The sequence below is a fragment of the Rhipicephalus microplus genome, chromosome 3 (assembly GCF_043290135.1).
Source record: "Rhipicephalus microplus isolate Deutch F79 chromosome 3, USDA_Rmic, whole genome shotgun sequence".
In the NCBI taxonomy this organism is placed as follows: domain Eukaryota; kingdom Metazoa; phylum Arthropoda; class Arachnida; order Ixodida; family Ixodidae; genus Rhipicephalus; species Rhipicephalus microplus.
In genome coordinates, this window is record NC_134702.1 from 193,153,889 (window position 1) to 193,170,556 (window position 16,668).

General features: G+C 42.0%; 1 protein-coding gene across 1 annotated transcript in view; it reads right to left on the reverse strand.

The window, feature by feature from the left end:
- Window positions 1-2,860: 2,860 nt before the first annotated feature.
- Window positions 2,861-16,668, reverse strand: part of LOC142803458 (uncharacterized) — a 54,567-nt gene continuing 40,759 nt past the window's right edge. Inside the window, exon 5 of the mRNA XM_075888570.1 lies at window positions 2,861-3,114. Within this exon, the coding sequence (XP_075744685.1) occupies window positions 2,899-3,114 (216 nt within the window). The 3' untranslated portion in view covers window positions 2,861-2,898. The remainder of the gene's footprint in view (window positions 3,115-16,668) is intronic.

A 16,668-nucleotide genomic window follows, 5' to 3' on the forward strand; every position in this document is an offset into this window, starting at 1 on the left:
ATACTCGAACTGACACGTAATTCATTGGTGTCAGATCCCTGCCAAAGCGTGTGTTCACCAATTTTTTGTATGCATAGACTGTTGAGTGTGGTTTCGTTGCTGCCACGGACTGATTCATCACTGTATTAACCGCACAGAGGCAAGCATTCACGCTAGCGACGCAAGAATGAGCTCCGCGTCTGCGAACGGCCATATTTCGTCGTCGACACTCTAGTAGCAGCAAGCGCAGTACAGTACCTCTAGTCATTTGCATACACAAATGATCACACTTTAGCTACGCCGAGCAGTGCGTGGCTGTGGGTGCAGTAGTCCACAAATTCAACTTCACATTAGCTACAAGGTTATACCCATGCTTGAAATTTAGCAGTGGAGTGCGTGGGGTATAACTGTGTTACGTATGATCGCAGCAACTGTATTTGCATACTTTTGCAGAACATGGTCAATTAGGGGCTCGATGAGCGCTATAGACAAGTACTGGTGACTGGGCGAGTTTGTGCATGATAAAATGATATTTCTTTAGCGCAGATGAGTTTGAGCGTGAGGGAAAGATACTATGTAGTCAAGAAAAAGAAAAAAACAGACGGCAGTGTGAACGCTGTAGTCTGTTTAGACAAGTGTGGCTTAATCTCTACATTTTCTCGATATTCAAGATACAGCACAGGAAGGAACGTTGCTCTCGTTTATTTCCTTGCCGCCAACGAAGTGCTGTAAACAAAGGCGGGTGATGGGGACACACGGAGGTTCTTTCAATTTTCTGGCCATACCCACTGCTTGTGAAATTCAGGCGACGACGGAAAGCGATGCAGCGCGAACTTATCACACCTTCAATCATCGCGTGACATACTGTGCTGCAAGCACAAGATTGAATTCAGAATGTTCATCTTGCGATGATTGTTCGTGCATTGGTTCAGGACAGATGGATGGCCAGATGGTGTGTTCTTAGAATACGCACAGTTCTCTGTCATGACCATTACTTTTCATCGATAAAAGGTGGTCATGAGCTGCAGCGGTCGAGGGTATGCTCTGAGTGTTACCATCAGGCCTTGGACTGCGCATGCCGTACTTGCACCCATGGTACGCTCACATTTAGTATGTTTGCGTACCATGGGTGCAGGCATTGAGTTTCCTAAGGCACACTAGAGGAAACTCTGGCACTAGTGTCTATAGGAGCTGCAACGCATAGCGCTTCAGTGAGCATGGGAATGATGGGTAGTACACACATTTGTCTAAACTTCGTACTTCTGGCCTCCTTTTGGCTCCGTGTTTGTTCGTGTGGCTTTAAGCTGTTTTCTAACGAAACAAAAATCAGAAAATGCTCAGCGGTTGCGCTTCGCCACCCTATTTTTTTCAAATTACCTTTCCAAATCGAGTCATGAAGTTCAAAAGGGTTGAATCTTTATTTCAAAACAAAAATCAAAACGCAGCAGTAAACGAAGCTGCAAGGACGATTGATTGATTGATATGTGGGGTTTAACGTCCCAAAACCACTATATAATTATGAGAGACGCCGTAGTGGAGGGTTCCGAAAATTTATACCACCTGGGGTTCTTTAACGTGCACCCAAATCAGAGCACACGGGCCTACAACATTTCCGCCTCCATCGGAAATGCAGCCGCCGCAGCCGGAATTCGAACCCGCGCCCTGCGGGTCAGCAGCCGGGTACCTTAGCCACTAGACCACCGCGGTGGGGCTGCAAGGACGATTCGCCGCCCACAAGTACGAAGACTAGGCGAACGTGTGTACTACCCATCATTCCCGTGGTCGCTAAACGATCGCAGCGCCAAAGTGCCCTCTAGTTAAGAACGACATTACTATAGATTGAGACAAACAAGATTTCTATTCTACTATACGTTCTCCTTGGAAGGCTTCAGCAAAAAAAAGAACTGTTCACAAAACATAATACAGTTGACAAATTACAGAAATGTGTTCACCGTGCTTGGGTAGTCGTTAGGGTGCTCGGCTGCTGATCGGAAGGTCGCGGGTTCAATCCCGGTCAAGACGGTCGCATTTAGATGGAGTAGACATGCTAGACACTCGTGTACTGTGCTATGTCAGAGCACAATGTAGAGCACCAGATGCTGAAAATTTCCAGAACCCTCCACTACGGCGCGGTTCATAACCATATCAGGGTTTCAGCATGGTAATCTACGAATAGTATTTATTTACAAGAACAGAATTGTGCGCATGTTCAAAGAATCCTCGACAACACAATCAGCGTCTCAAAAACAAGTGAATTTTGGCAAATGGTTCTCACATAAATTTTCAACAGAAGAAGCACGTTTCAGAAAGCTCAATAGAATTGACACAACCAAACATTTAAGATATATTAAGCGAGTGGATAAGGCAAATGCGATAAGTTATATTCATAATTGTCTTACAGAAGTGTGCGCGAAAAAGGCGTAGAAGGTGTTTGCAGTATGATTTTTTTTACCAAATAACACTATTCAGTTATTATATTGTTTATCGGCTTACCAGAAAAGGTCAGCGAATTGCGTTATATTGTTTATAGCAAGGATATATATTACAGCAAGGCAGTGTGGGAGCTCTTTACCCACTACTTGGGGCTAGCTACATATTTGCAGAGTCGAACCAGATGTGTTTTAGTAAGGGTATTTTAGTTTCAATTATATCAGAAAACATCAAGTGCTGTCGTATACCTACGTGAACGTTTGGGACATTCGCACTAGATAAATTGAGAATGCCTTGGTCTAACGTTGAATGTGATTAACGCATTACTTAGCCAACTACCGGCAATGCAATTCCGGTGCACGTCCCACGCGTGCACTAAAAACAAACTGGAAATTTATCACTTCCACCTCTCCCAGTGTCGTTCAAAAAAGAAAAAAATAACCTCAAGAAATCGAACCAGTGTCTGTGTTTATTGCATATTTCTGCTCTTTAAGCATACTGTTTCTTCCTTCTGCGCTTCCTCTTTCTCTTCCGGCGTCTCTTTTTGCTGCTGTTTTGTTTATTTCCTTCTGTTCCACTTGTTTCGGTCTTTCTCAACGGACCCAAACTTCTCCGCTTGCGGCTGTGAATAGTCTCCCTCTTCATCCGCTTTAAGTGTAGTCGTAAATCCGGAAGCTGGCAGACGCCATTCCTACAATTGGATTCCTGTATATTGAAGCAAAATAAATTAGGAAACTCAAAAGCTTCGCCTTTAGGAATTGAATGCGAGAGCGACATCCTATTTCTAGTGCGTATTGCAAACACTTAGTGCATGAAACCTTTTCGAATTCGCTAAGCAACCACTACGTGGACTTAAGAGAATAGGCAGAGTAGCGTGTTTTCTTTTTGTAGTGTGGTACCGGCTTTCAACCACGGAGCTAATGTGATCATCACATATTCTAACGCCCGTTGGCAATAGACGCTTGTACCACGCATGTATTTTATGGTGCATTGGTAAGTTAATGTTGCATTGTGAAGCATGGATACAGGATGCGTGTGGGTGAAGCATGAAATCTACTTTCCCTGCACTTAAGCAGAAGGAGTTATTTTCAATGCCTTCATAAGCTAAGGCGTGCCCATTTGGTAGAACATCCACTCGCCACGCAACTAACCCGGGTTCGATTTTCACTCAGACCCAAGCAACACCTGTTTGGTTCCCACTCTGCTCTACAATATTTTTATGAATTACTTGCATCGTTCTAAACTTTCGGTCATGCATAAGATGATGATTTTTCACTCACAACCAACGACTCCAATGCCGACACTGGAATGCTTTAGTCATGACCGTTAATTTGTGATGAAAAGGAAAAATATGGTTGGACATTTTAACTCTTACCACACAAGTTTGGGCTTTAGGACTGACAAATGTCGACAACGTTTGTGGGACTGGTCTATTGAAAATAATTTATCATGCCTCAACGCCAGAACTACCATATTTATCCGAGACCGATCTCGCTGTGTCTTAGATTTGAATTCTATAAGCTCGGGTATTCCGAACGTGTCTTCGACTACTCTAGACTGCGCAACCAGCAGTGACCATTTATTTGTACTGTTTGAAAAAACTTGCCCAAGTACTCCATATTGTTCCCAAGCTGGAACCTTTATAAATTATTCCAATTTTGAAAATGACCTACAAGTTGTCTTGGCTCTCCCACTGAAGACAACAATGAAACTAAAGCCATGAATTTAAGTGTGGTCCATAAACGAATGTACAAAAAAACTGAGTTTTTCATTGGATCTGCTAAGAGAGTGCCTGATAGCTAGTGGTAAAATTTTGATTGCTCTCGTGATCATAGACGACAAGCGGCTTAAAAGTGGGTAGTTCATAATCAGTCCCATCAAAAATGGGCAGATTACAAATCTATTGTAGCTACACTTAAACACGCGGTGGTTAAGCTAAAGAAGACTACGACAATAGGCATTTTGACTGTGTTTTGAAGTCTTGAAGTAAATAATTCTTCTTCCAATATATGAGATCGTGCGAAATCCTGCCGTCTTCAGCCAACTCCAATTATGACAGTTAATCGTTGGAAGAAATGGCAAAAACTTTAGAGTCAATCGGTAGAAGCCTAGAAAATTCTCTTTCACCTTGTCAATTATTTAGCAAGTATCTTCCATAAAGACTGACTTCGAAAAGGATGCATAGTCTGGGGTGTCAAGCGTGATTAGAAATTAACCCTCTTTAGGACCTCTTCCTGACGGTATCGCAGTTCCTATGATTAGGCTTTTATTCAAATTATTACCAGGCGACGTCCTCGGTCTTACAAACTATTCTTTAGGCAATGCCTGGATACCCCACGACTGGAATATAGCTAGACTAGTTTCATAATAGAAAAACAAGGATCCTGTTTCCCCATCAACATAATCTTACCCATCTGTTTAACATCTCACGTGATTAAAACTATAGAGCGGGCTCTAAGTAACGGAATGAACGTTCGGATGGCAGAAAAGGTAATATTCAAACCAAGTCAAATAAGTTATCGAAGCGAGTAGTCGATTTCGTGTGCTCATGTCATTCTGATGAGCCGAATACAGCTTGCCCTAAAAACACGGCACTACACAGTGCTAGTAATATTCATAGCTAAGTGGCACGACAGCGTCGAGAACTCAATTTTATTGAATACGTTACAGGATTTAGTCTTTCCGCGATGTGTTTATCAGTGGGTAGCAAAATTTCCAAAATCAAGGCGGTTTCAACGTTTAAAGGATGGATGTCGCTCACCTAATTCACACAGCACTGCAGAGTTTTTCAAGGGGCTGTCTTATCTCCGGTATCGTTCACTGTTCTGATGAGCTTCACTCCCATTGAACGAGATATCACTGTTTACGTTTATAGAGACGATATTGTAATTTTTTGCAGCAGATAGCGACATTTATTTTTGCATGAAATACTGCAAAAATATATGTATTCCCTCAAAATTTGACTTCAGTCCATTTCGTTGTCTCTGCACATCAGTAAAATGCTCTTCTGGTGTTTCCACTAGCATATTCTATTTCAATTTGTGCACTATATAAGCATGAACCAATTCGCAAGTGAAGTCTATCAAATATTTGGGCATTATTCACAATTACAAACTTAACTGAAGCCCTCGCATAGAACATATCGTGGCAAAGGCTCAACGGACGTCAGGCTTATTGCGCAGGCTGAGCAACAGGAAATATGGGTTACGTAGACATACCCTAATAATACTATACAAAAGGTACATGTGCTCAATACTAGAATTAGATTGCGTATTATTTTTGGGTGGCCCTGCGTACAAACATGGCTTTAGCTCTTTTGGAGCGTGAAGCACTACGTCTGTGTTTGAGACTCTCCAGGGGATCATATATTGTATCAGGAAGCTCGCTTACCACCTATTCTTTGCCGATTCCGTATTCTAACCTGTACAAACATTCTCAAAATTTTACAGCTCATCGGCTAGACGATCTGAATATGCCTTTATTAGTGACCCCGGCGCCTTCTTCGTCACTCATTGGCTATGCTTTCGCACTCCTCAGATAACTTTTGTACGAATGAAACTGGAAAGCATAAATGTGTATATAAGATCAGTAATTGAAACTAAAGGACTGAGTCACAATATTGCCATAAAAAAGGGCAAAATTTTTCCCCCGCAATCTACGCTCCAACCTTTGAGTTTTCTAATAACAGGTTATAAGATTACATAGTTCATGCAGAAACAAGAACATAATAGCCACAGACATTTCTGGCAATAATGAAAAGGCAGAAGCAGGGATCGCCTCTGACTACCTCGGTTGGTCATTCTCAGTAAGACTGCCGGACTTCACTCCGGTTTTTGAAGCATAGCTCTTGGATATTATTTTGGTGCTTCGAAAACTGTTTTCAAACGAAGTCAGTGCAATACTCATTACAGATTATCGTTCGGTGTATTCTGCTCTCCCAGCTTTGGAACAATGAAGAGCCCTTCGGCATTGCGCAGAATAGTTTCGCCTAAACTCAAACACATGAAGTTAGTATAGGTCCCAGGCCCCTGCGGCATACAGTTAAATGAAATGGCCAATTCGTTAGCCCGATCTTCTCTTGATGGTCCTCTGATCTCGATTGGTTGACTGATATGTGGGGTTTAACGTCAAAAAACCACCATGTGATTATGACAGACGCCATAGTGGAGGACTGCGGAAATTTCGACCACCTGGGGCTGAATTCACAAAGCTTTCTCTTTGGCTACGCATTTTCTTAGCCAAACATTCTCTTATCTGGAGGGATTACTATAGCGCGGGTATGAATTTAACTTATTCGGCACTTAAGAGAGCAAGGAGGACACACGATAGCCGATGAAACGACAAGGAAAGAGTGAAGTGTGTGCCGATAATATCAAGGTAGCACGCAAAGCGTCTAGCATCGAGAGTATAGGATGATAGCCAATGATTTGCTGCATCTAAGTTTCAGTTCCGCGAGCGTCTGCTACAGCGCTTACGGGATGCCGCGTACGTTGTAATAGACGTTTTGGTGGGCTGTGCAAAGCCAAGCACTCGCCTTTAATCAACGACTGTAGCTAAAAAGATAATTGCTCGATGGCCTTAAGCCACCGAGCAATCCATGCACTATCTCGCCAAGTACAAGTAAACAACACTCCAAGTGCATCACATAAACAAATCCACACATAAATCGATGCATGCAATGTTTTAAAATGTGCCTCGAAGGCCTTCCCCTATTTAACGCTACCAGTTACCTTACATTTCATTGAAGCTGCGCTGCTACTTAACTAATTCGGTGCAATCTAGCACGGTATAGTGGTGAACGTAAGGGTGTTTTGTACCTATAGTCAAAGGTAGCCTTTGTTACAATATTCTTATTACAAGACACGTGAGCGACTTTGGTGCCTGCAGACGAATTGTGCGGAAATAAATAGCAGCAGTAATCAAATGAAATTGTGAGCGCGATTTCGCTGGTTTCATGCACCGCAGCATGTTTATAAAATTGGAATGCGAGAACGTGCATACGCTTACGCTTAGGTATATGTCTACGTAAAATGAGGGAGACTCGTCGGGAGGTGTCTCAGTGCTAATGCTTTTCACAAAACACGGTGCAAATATTTCGTCCAGCGTTGTTTGAGTGCGCAAACAAAGCGAGGGATGTGTATACAAGTCTTGAGGTCGAGATTATCACACGTGCGAAAAGAATGAAAAGAGAGAGAGAGAGACTCTCGTTTCGGCTTCGCGAAAGCTTGAAATTGATAGGTAATAAAGACAACTTTTTGGCCCAGCAGACGTCAGGGAAAGTCTCCACAAAGCAGCGTCAGATGCTCGGAGAGCATAAAAAAGTGAAGAACGCGTTATATGAGAGTGACAGCCACTCAGAAAGCGAGATGAAGTGTGACTGTCCTTAGATGTGAGAATCAATGCTAATTAGGAGAGTTGAGTTAATGAGCCAAAACTTTCCTAAATAACGATAATGGAAGCAAACTGAGCATTCATCTAGTGGAAGTGACACTAGTGACAGTGAACTTATAATAGTTGGTTAGCGTTGTCACAGGCCGATATATATTTTTATTTTCTTATTTATATTTGACAAACTATGAGAAGGTAGCCTACGTTAGAGCCGGCTTTCCCAACGTCATGATAGTAATGTACAAGAATAAATAGCGCACGGTTATACATTCAAACTTGGCGGTTTCTATCTTCTAGTAATCTTGGGCAAACGCATTCTAACTATTTTTTCTATTTTTGACAAAGTTTCACCACACATTTTAGCATTTGGCTTCATTCGAAGGAATGACGATATATCAGCAATAGGGTGAATGCAAGCACTGCTGCAGTGGACGAGCGGTTACAGCGCTCAACTACAATCTAGGAGGTACTTGGTTCGATTCGCAGAATCACTGAGTACTTTTTTTTTCAAGAGGTTGCCCGGCCTGACATTATGCGTGGTCGCGGGTACTAATTTTTTGAGAAGTAGGCTTTCGCACTTGCTTCTTTCACACCCCTTTTGTTCCAAAAGCGCTGTACTGTGCTCCTTCAAAAATTAAACAATTCAGGGTTATAATTTTCTCCTCCTTCCTCTCTAATCGCAAAAGTGTCCAGTACTGAAATACCAATAACATACCTGGTATATCACTTTTCAAGTGTTTGGATATTCGACCAGCAATCAGTCTTCACGGTGTTTTGAAGAAAATCTACACATGCAGTGAGCTAACTGCTTGCAGCCATGCTGACTGCCTTTGTAGGGACACGCTTTCGTGCTAATTTGGTGGGCATCATCACATGCAGCAAGACCAAAGAGCACGGTCAGTTAGAGCTGACGCAGAGTGATTAGTTTGTGTCTTCTCTCCCGCTATTTGTCATGCTGGACGCTTCAGTGTAATGTCGCTGTCAATGGTTAAAATGAACTATAGCAGTTAATCGAGTTCTGCTGAGAGGGTCCCCTATTGTCCAGAATGAAACAGAACAATGGCAATTTGATTTGTGTTATAAAGAGATACCCTGCTTTTGGTTACTAGAATAAATTTCTAAATGCTGAAGCTTATTTTTTATTAACAACAGTTCCAGTGCAGATGAAAGGTGCATGGACAAAACTCGTGTATTCAGCTTGACTAGGTTTGTGACCTTAATTGTCATTGCGAACCGGTATCACAGTATGCATAAATATCACACACATATACAATCAAACCACGGGTGATAGTTTGCTTATTCTGATTAAAATTAAAAGGTTGAAATCGACAAATTCAACCAACGCAGTGTGTACGAGATATGCCATGTAGAGTAGCTATGCTGTAAACTAATCTTCGCAGGTTCGGTCCATTTTACCCAATTTCGTGCCCATGAGTGTAGGTTGGTAAATGAAACAACTTTTTGAACACACATATTCTGTGTAAGGTTACATTTATTTTTATGCAGTACAAAACAAATTGAAATGTATAATGGCTCAAAAGAGAAATAACTAGAAACAAATTCAGCCAAATCATTACCAAACTTACTCACCAATGATAAACGGATTCTCATTTAAAAGATACATACATACATACATACATACGTACATACATACATACATACATACATACATACATACATACATACATACATACATACATACATACATACATACATACATACATACATACATACATACATACATACATACATACATACATACATACATACATACATACATACAAACATACATACATACATACATACATAACCCGCAGGTCACGTGTTCGATTCCCGGCTGCGGCGGCTGCATTTCCGATGGAGGCGGAAATGTTGTAGGCCGGTGTACTCAGATTTGGGTGCACGTTAAAGAACCCCAGGTGGTCAAAATTTCCGGAGTCCTCCACTACGGCGTCTCTCATAATCAAATGGTGGTTTTGGGACGTTAAACCCCACAAATCAATCAATCAATACATACATACATACATACATACACACATACATACATACATACATATTCGCACACACACATATACATATGTACACCCATACATACATACATACACTCAGGTGTAAATAATAAAATGAATGGCTATAAAACACCAAAAATAATACACTCATTTTGAATATACTACAGAAAGTAACTTACGAGAGAAATCCACCGGCACTGTTATGTCTGAACACGGTGTTTCTCAAACCAACTCGCAAAAGCTTGATGCATAGTTTTCCGCTGCTGCCCAGTGACAAGCAGTTTTTATAAAAAAACACAAGAATAAAGCCCTTGACAATGTCATGCTAAAGAAAAGGGCTCTGCATCAATATTTTGTACATGTCTGCAATATCACTCTGTTTATTTACATAGCTTGGCTCATTCACAACCCACTAACAAAGCATGTTAGGACACTTGGGCTGAAAGTTGGCACAGCGCGAGTAAATTATAGACAATACATGAATAATACAATTATAAGCTACTAAGCTCCTTGGTGCAAACATCTTTATATTGACAGCTATAGGTGCCATTTCGTTTCCCCAAAACACTTCTCAAAAGTAGAATCAACTTTATTTAGCTAAAAGTTTCTATTCTGGCGCGTCGTGGTGGCTCAATGGTGGAAGTGACTCTTTCGGGTCACTTCCACCGTTAGAACCAATTAAAGTCCAATTATTTTTCCAGTTCGTGAATTCACCCCATGCTAACATTGAGGCAGCTGGTAGGAGTGCTTTTGTAGAGAGGAAACCACCACATTCCCACCAGTTGTGGCCTTGGGTAGCTACTTTACTTGGACAAAAATGATGAAAAACACTCCTCAAGAAGACTTCAAAGTTTGCACACAAACAAAGTTTGCACGCATACAGCTTTCTATTAGTCTGCTTGAAAAATATTGAGTTTACTGGTGGGCAAAGACTGTACACTATGTGAGGTGATGCTCCAGTGCACTGCATGTATGTCTTGCTGCTGGCCTCAACTGCGATGTTGCTCAGCACATATGTGTAAAATAACAACGAATACTATGCCACTGCAAAGTAATTATGTGTGATTTGCATGAAACAAGGACCACAATAAAAGAACATAACAACATTTGCCTTCACAACGTTCAAAAACTGTAAATAAATTTCCAGAGAGTTTTTACAGTTCATCTGAGGATAGTAATATTGGTTGTAAACACATTCTTACTTCTACTAACAAACTATTTTAAGATGTCAGATTCAATATTAGAGTATACCAGCACTTTTGTAGGGCTAAACAATTGTACAGGCACCTAGAAAAACACAAGTGAATGCATGCTATAGCTACATATAAAAATAAACACCTTTATTTCTAGTCTGAGTAGAGCTGCATAGATGATGTCACTTGCATTACATTTTGAACAAACCTATCCGAGCAAAGTATACATTTAAAAAGTTACATTTACACAGTATATAAGTAGACTGTTGAAGGACAGACAGGCAGTGGGATAATACCCAAGCACTAAAATCTACTGTTAAAATATACTTGGAGTAGTGATGATCCTCTTCCTTCCAAATAAAATAATCCACATAGATTCACTTCCCAGAGCTTATACACTTATGGCATCATTGATGCTATACAAATGAGTGTACACTGAAGGATTACATCGACTAAGTACATAATTACTGCATCCATGGCTTTACTTCTTGTACTACAAAGAATGCAAACACAGTTACCATTGGCGACCATGGATGCTGTGATTTCTGGCATGCAAATGTAGATGCACGCAGGCACTTAACACACATGTTAAAAACTTCAGCTCAAAAATATTTGTCCACTAACACTACAGCATCCTTTAAATTAGTGTCATAGCTTGGTATCTTCCATGCAAAATTTAAATAATTTCAAATGCAAGCAAAGGAACTGCTGAATAATGCTCTGCTAAGAAGTTAAGCAACAGCTGCTCCTGACATCATATTGTGCTCTTTCTGCTGTTGTAAACTTTGAACAGGAGAACAGTCACTGGCAGTCCCTTTAAATTCTTGGTCTTCTGTGCTCTGTTCTTGATACACTGCACATGACCGTGGAGCACAGAACCCCTTGTTACTGCTGGAACTTAGAAAAATACAGATCATTGTTACAACCATGCTACATGCAAGAGTGTATAGTTGTCAATTATGTGCTCATATTTACAGATATTGTATTTTCAGAAGCCAATGACAAGGCTCAACACACACACACACTAACAGTAAAGGCTTAAAATATATTTAATATGATACAAGAGCAAAACCACAATGTTATAGATGAAGACATGAAACTTCTGACAGGCATAAAAAGCCAATAGAGTTTCTTTTATTTCGACTTTACACTAGGTGCGAGAAGTAGACCACAAATAAGTTGACTAAGAAACACAAGTTAGACTCCAATACAACACAACAGCCAATGTTGATAACTTTAAGGCTGTCTAACATAGCCAGCTCACCATACCGCATATAGGAGCAAATGGGCAGTCTAGAAGACACAAAGAACTTGTGGATTATGAATGTGCTTATTACTGACATCTATTATTCTAAATGAAGGAATTCTTTCAAAAATGCACTTCTTCAGGGGAAATAATCATACGCAACAAACACAACGGGCTCCTACAGGTGCCACTAACACTCACCATTATTGTTGATACCAGTGTCTTGACGGATTGATATGCTGTGTCCTGCACAGAACACCAAACGAGCGCTCCATGACTTGGATTGCATGCGTGCTAGCTGCATCGCTCTGCTGCTGAAAAAGGCTAGCCACAGACAGAGAAATGAGAAGCCATGGCTTTGAAGCACACTGAACGTCACCTTTAGAGATCAACAATGCATACTTAGGTCAGGTACAATTTGTAGAAAAATATATATCACTATGCAATCGTGGTGAACATGTTCGGCTGAAACACAAGCAACAGCACTGAGAGAGAAAAAGCTACAATAGGTAAAAGATGCAGTTACTGGCCCTATGTCATCTGAGGCTTCTTCAATAGGTCTTTCTCCTTGCAAGTTGTCAACAGCCAGGCAATTTTCCCCCACTTGCTATTTCCTTCTAGAGCACTTCATCCACAGAGGGAGTCACAAGCTCGAGAGCTCAATAAGGAATCAAAGTATTTGTGCTCGTTTCAAAGCACAAGCTTTTGAGTCTCAGATTATTGGAGTTCATCCATAAGCTGCAGGCTTTCAGCTTTCAACATTCTCAATTATCTTGCAATTTAGTTCTTAAATGTTGAATAAGAATTATGTGTAAGAATATTACAGGTATCCACTGAAAGCAACCATGCTTGGGTTTTCAATTTGTGCACAGGAAGTGGTGTTCACGTAATCGTATGTATTAAAGAAAAACTAACCTTGCAGCCAGCCGTTAGGCAGTTTTGTGCCCTCGAAGCTCCCAAGCAGATTGCAGTTCTTCCAGATGAGGCTGCCATGCATGCTTCCACGCCACATCCGCTGAATGATAACAGTCCCAGCAGTGACATAGGCTTGCACAGTTAGGGAGAACGTGCCCTTCCTATATTTGTACAGGCGCTCTAAGTAATGATGAGGATTGATGTTGCAGAATGTGCAACCGATGCATCACAAAACCTTAACAAACCAATCTCTGCGATCTGTGAAGAGCCAAAAACGAGATATTTAAAAACAATCATTCAAAGCACTCACTTCTAATACTTATTTGAGGAAGCTATCACTTCGTTAAAGTGAACAAAATCTGCTATAATGACTTTGAAATAAACTGAAGCCTCATGTAAAATTTGCGCACCGCAATATATAAGTCCTACTGAAGTATAGTACTACCACAGTGGTAATCATCTATAGAACTAATTTTCAAAAAATAACATAAATTTTTTTAGTGCAACCTGACTCCTGAAAAATAAATTCACATTAACTTTCCAACTATCAACGTGGTCAATCGACAGGCCCAACCTCATAATCAAACAAGAGCTCTCTTGTATCAAATCACAAAAAACTTTTTATGTATTTGCTCCATAATATATGTATGTATATAACAGTAGTAGTAAATTTTTCATGCTTCAACTTACCATAGAGAAACATCACATCTGATGGGCTTAAAAACTTGCACACGTTATAGAACTGCGTGAATTATAGTACCGGTGAAATTTAGTTCTGCAAGGTGAACTCACCGATGGCAGCATTTAGTAGCCGCCGGTGTCATAAGGAACCAAGTACGGCCAACAGGCAAAGGGCATCTGCAGACTGGAAGCTGCCAATGACAGCAATGAAGGGCTGGCCAGGCGTGCACGTCCATTGATAAAGTGTAAGAACTGGCCATGACCGGCTGTTGTCAAGGCTCTAGTGCCGTGCAAAACGATGGCCAGACGAACTCGCAAACCTGTAGTTAGGCGATATTGGCCTACAACTTCATCCAAAGCAAGGCACCGGTGGAATCTTTGCTTTTGGGGGGGGGGGGGGGGGCTGGAGGGAAGCTTGACGTTCACGGGCTCTCGCTGCCACATAGAACTCTCAATTTGTTACCGAAGAACAGTCTAGGCGTGCTTCCAAAGTAACACGATCCACAACAGAAAGTAGCATCTCGCAGTTTTGGTCGATCACATCACAGCGCTAGGACTATGGTTATCACAAAAAGGAGAAGTGACGACTGAACAAACAAAAGCGCCAAGCCGCCCCACCACGACTTCTCAGGGCAAAACAGTTATCAACGTTGTCTTTCAAATTTCGGTCACACGAGCACAGCTTGTTCACAAGTCTTGGAACGTCAACACAGCACCACTGTTCACAACGAACATCGTTTCACTCCCGAACAGAACATTGCTCTCAAGTAAATAGAAGCGTACGGGCTGTAGTGGCGAAGCAAGAACCAAGCGCGTAGTTCATACGTTTCCGTACGTACTTGGGGTCACTCAAGTAACGTGTCAAAACGCTGTCAATCCGAAATGTCGCACAGCACCAAACTGAGAGACTGGAAAGTCAAGCGAACGAACTGTTACCGGCACACAAACACACATTGCAGGCTTCTCGAGTGCTAGTTGCTGTCGATACATCGACGCCGATCCCCGCTTGATAACCACACCGACGCACAGGCTTCGCTGCGCTTCACCGTACACCATTGCACTGCCACAGCTTTCCGCACTGCTTACACGCACAGAAAGAGCTGCTGTAATCACAACACATCCGGTCAAACGCTGAAGTAACTCGTGCGAGAAGCATTTGCTGAAAGTCGCACCGACCGATATGCTGTTTACGACGCCATGTTGTTTTCGACAACTCCGCAGCACATAAGATGATAGGAGAGCTCTTAGAAAGTACTTGCACTATTTTCACGGCATGACAAAATTTTCTCTTATGTGCGAGGAGGGTGATATGACGAACAGGACAGGCGTGCCAGATGAAAGAAGTGTTTTGGCAACGTCACGGAGTGAGCTGATGTAGAGGGTATTGCTTCACAACCAATCACAAGCTGTGCCTGTCGGCCAAGTCGTCGACTGCTCGCGTTTGTCGTCTGCTTCGATCAGAGCATGCGACAGGGGATTCGCCTTCGCAACGCTATTATTCTCAGGTCAAGTGGTCGCTACGCCGCACAAAATATATGTCAGTGGCTCGCTCTACCTTTGAATGATGTTCGTGCGCCAAGGTAAATGGCTGGTAATTGATGCAGGGATGAATTCAGCCAAGGTTTGCTCCAGAATCGTGAGGGTTTGCATATTTTCGGTGTCATACAAAGTTACTAGGGTCATTTCATTCCGATTGCTTGCCATAATATCACGGTCCATATCGGTGTCTGAACAGTGAAGGTGAAGATGCATGATTTGTTTGTAGTTCCATGCGTAATCACGCGCACCCCTAATAAGCTTTGGTTTACAAAGTACTCTTTGTTCCAGATCATCGCAAAGTGTATCGACAGCTGTATTTCAGAGATCGCACCCATTGGACAGTTAGAGCCAATGAAAGTACACTAGAGCGCAAACTTTAGAAACCACTCACTGAAAACGTCCTCTCATTTTTATTTCCAACAGCGTGCAAAGAATGTGCTCCCATTAACCTCTTTGGTAGTAATTTCCACCAATGAAACAAGGATCTCGAGTCGTACTTTTAATTGGATGAGATGGGGCGCAACACAGCAATATAACAAATAAGGTCGATCCTATGCCATGTCGCGTTCGAATGCACAGACCATTCACGTATCACATTGGTTTTCATCCAACCACAAATCTTTACATGCGTAGTTTTATGCCATTGACGCCCAATCGAATTCTTCAATTACTGCGACTTCGAACTCATTGGACGATGGTGGTTGTCAACACCATCCACTGCGTACAAGGGAAACAACACGCGAAGCTCAAAGCGCCGAAAGAAATAAAAACGCAACAGCAGTCATCAGGCAGCCCTTATTGGGCGTGAATTAACTCAAAACCAGCCAGGGCACCAAAGTATACCGCTGCTACAGCAGATTCTAAGTAGCCACATTTTTCCTAAGAGTGGTCCGGACCACTCTTAGGATTTTCTCTCAGCCATGCTGTTTTACGCACAATTTCGCTTCGTAAATCCACTTACGAGCACTTTTCGGTGACGTAAGCAAATATAGCAACTGCATCACCATCGCTGACATGTTCCCGGGCAGTCACAGCGCGCTTTATTTGCAGCGGCCGATGTGACAACTATGGCCTCTTACGACGTTTTTTCGTTTCGTGAACCGACTTACGCTACAAAATTCCTCTTGCGCGAAAATGTTTTCGTAAGTGAGTTTTGTGAATCCGGGCCCTGGAGTTTTCTAACGTGCACCCAATCTGAGCACACGCGCCTGCTACATTTCTGCCTCCATCGTAAATGCAGCCGCCGCAGCCGGAATTGGATCCCGCGACTTGCGGGTTAGCCGTCGAG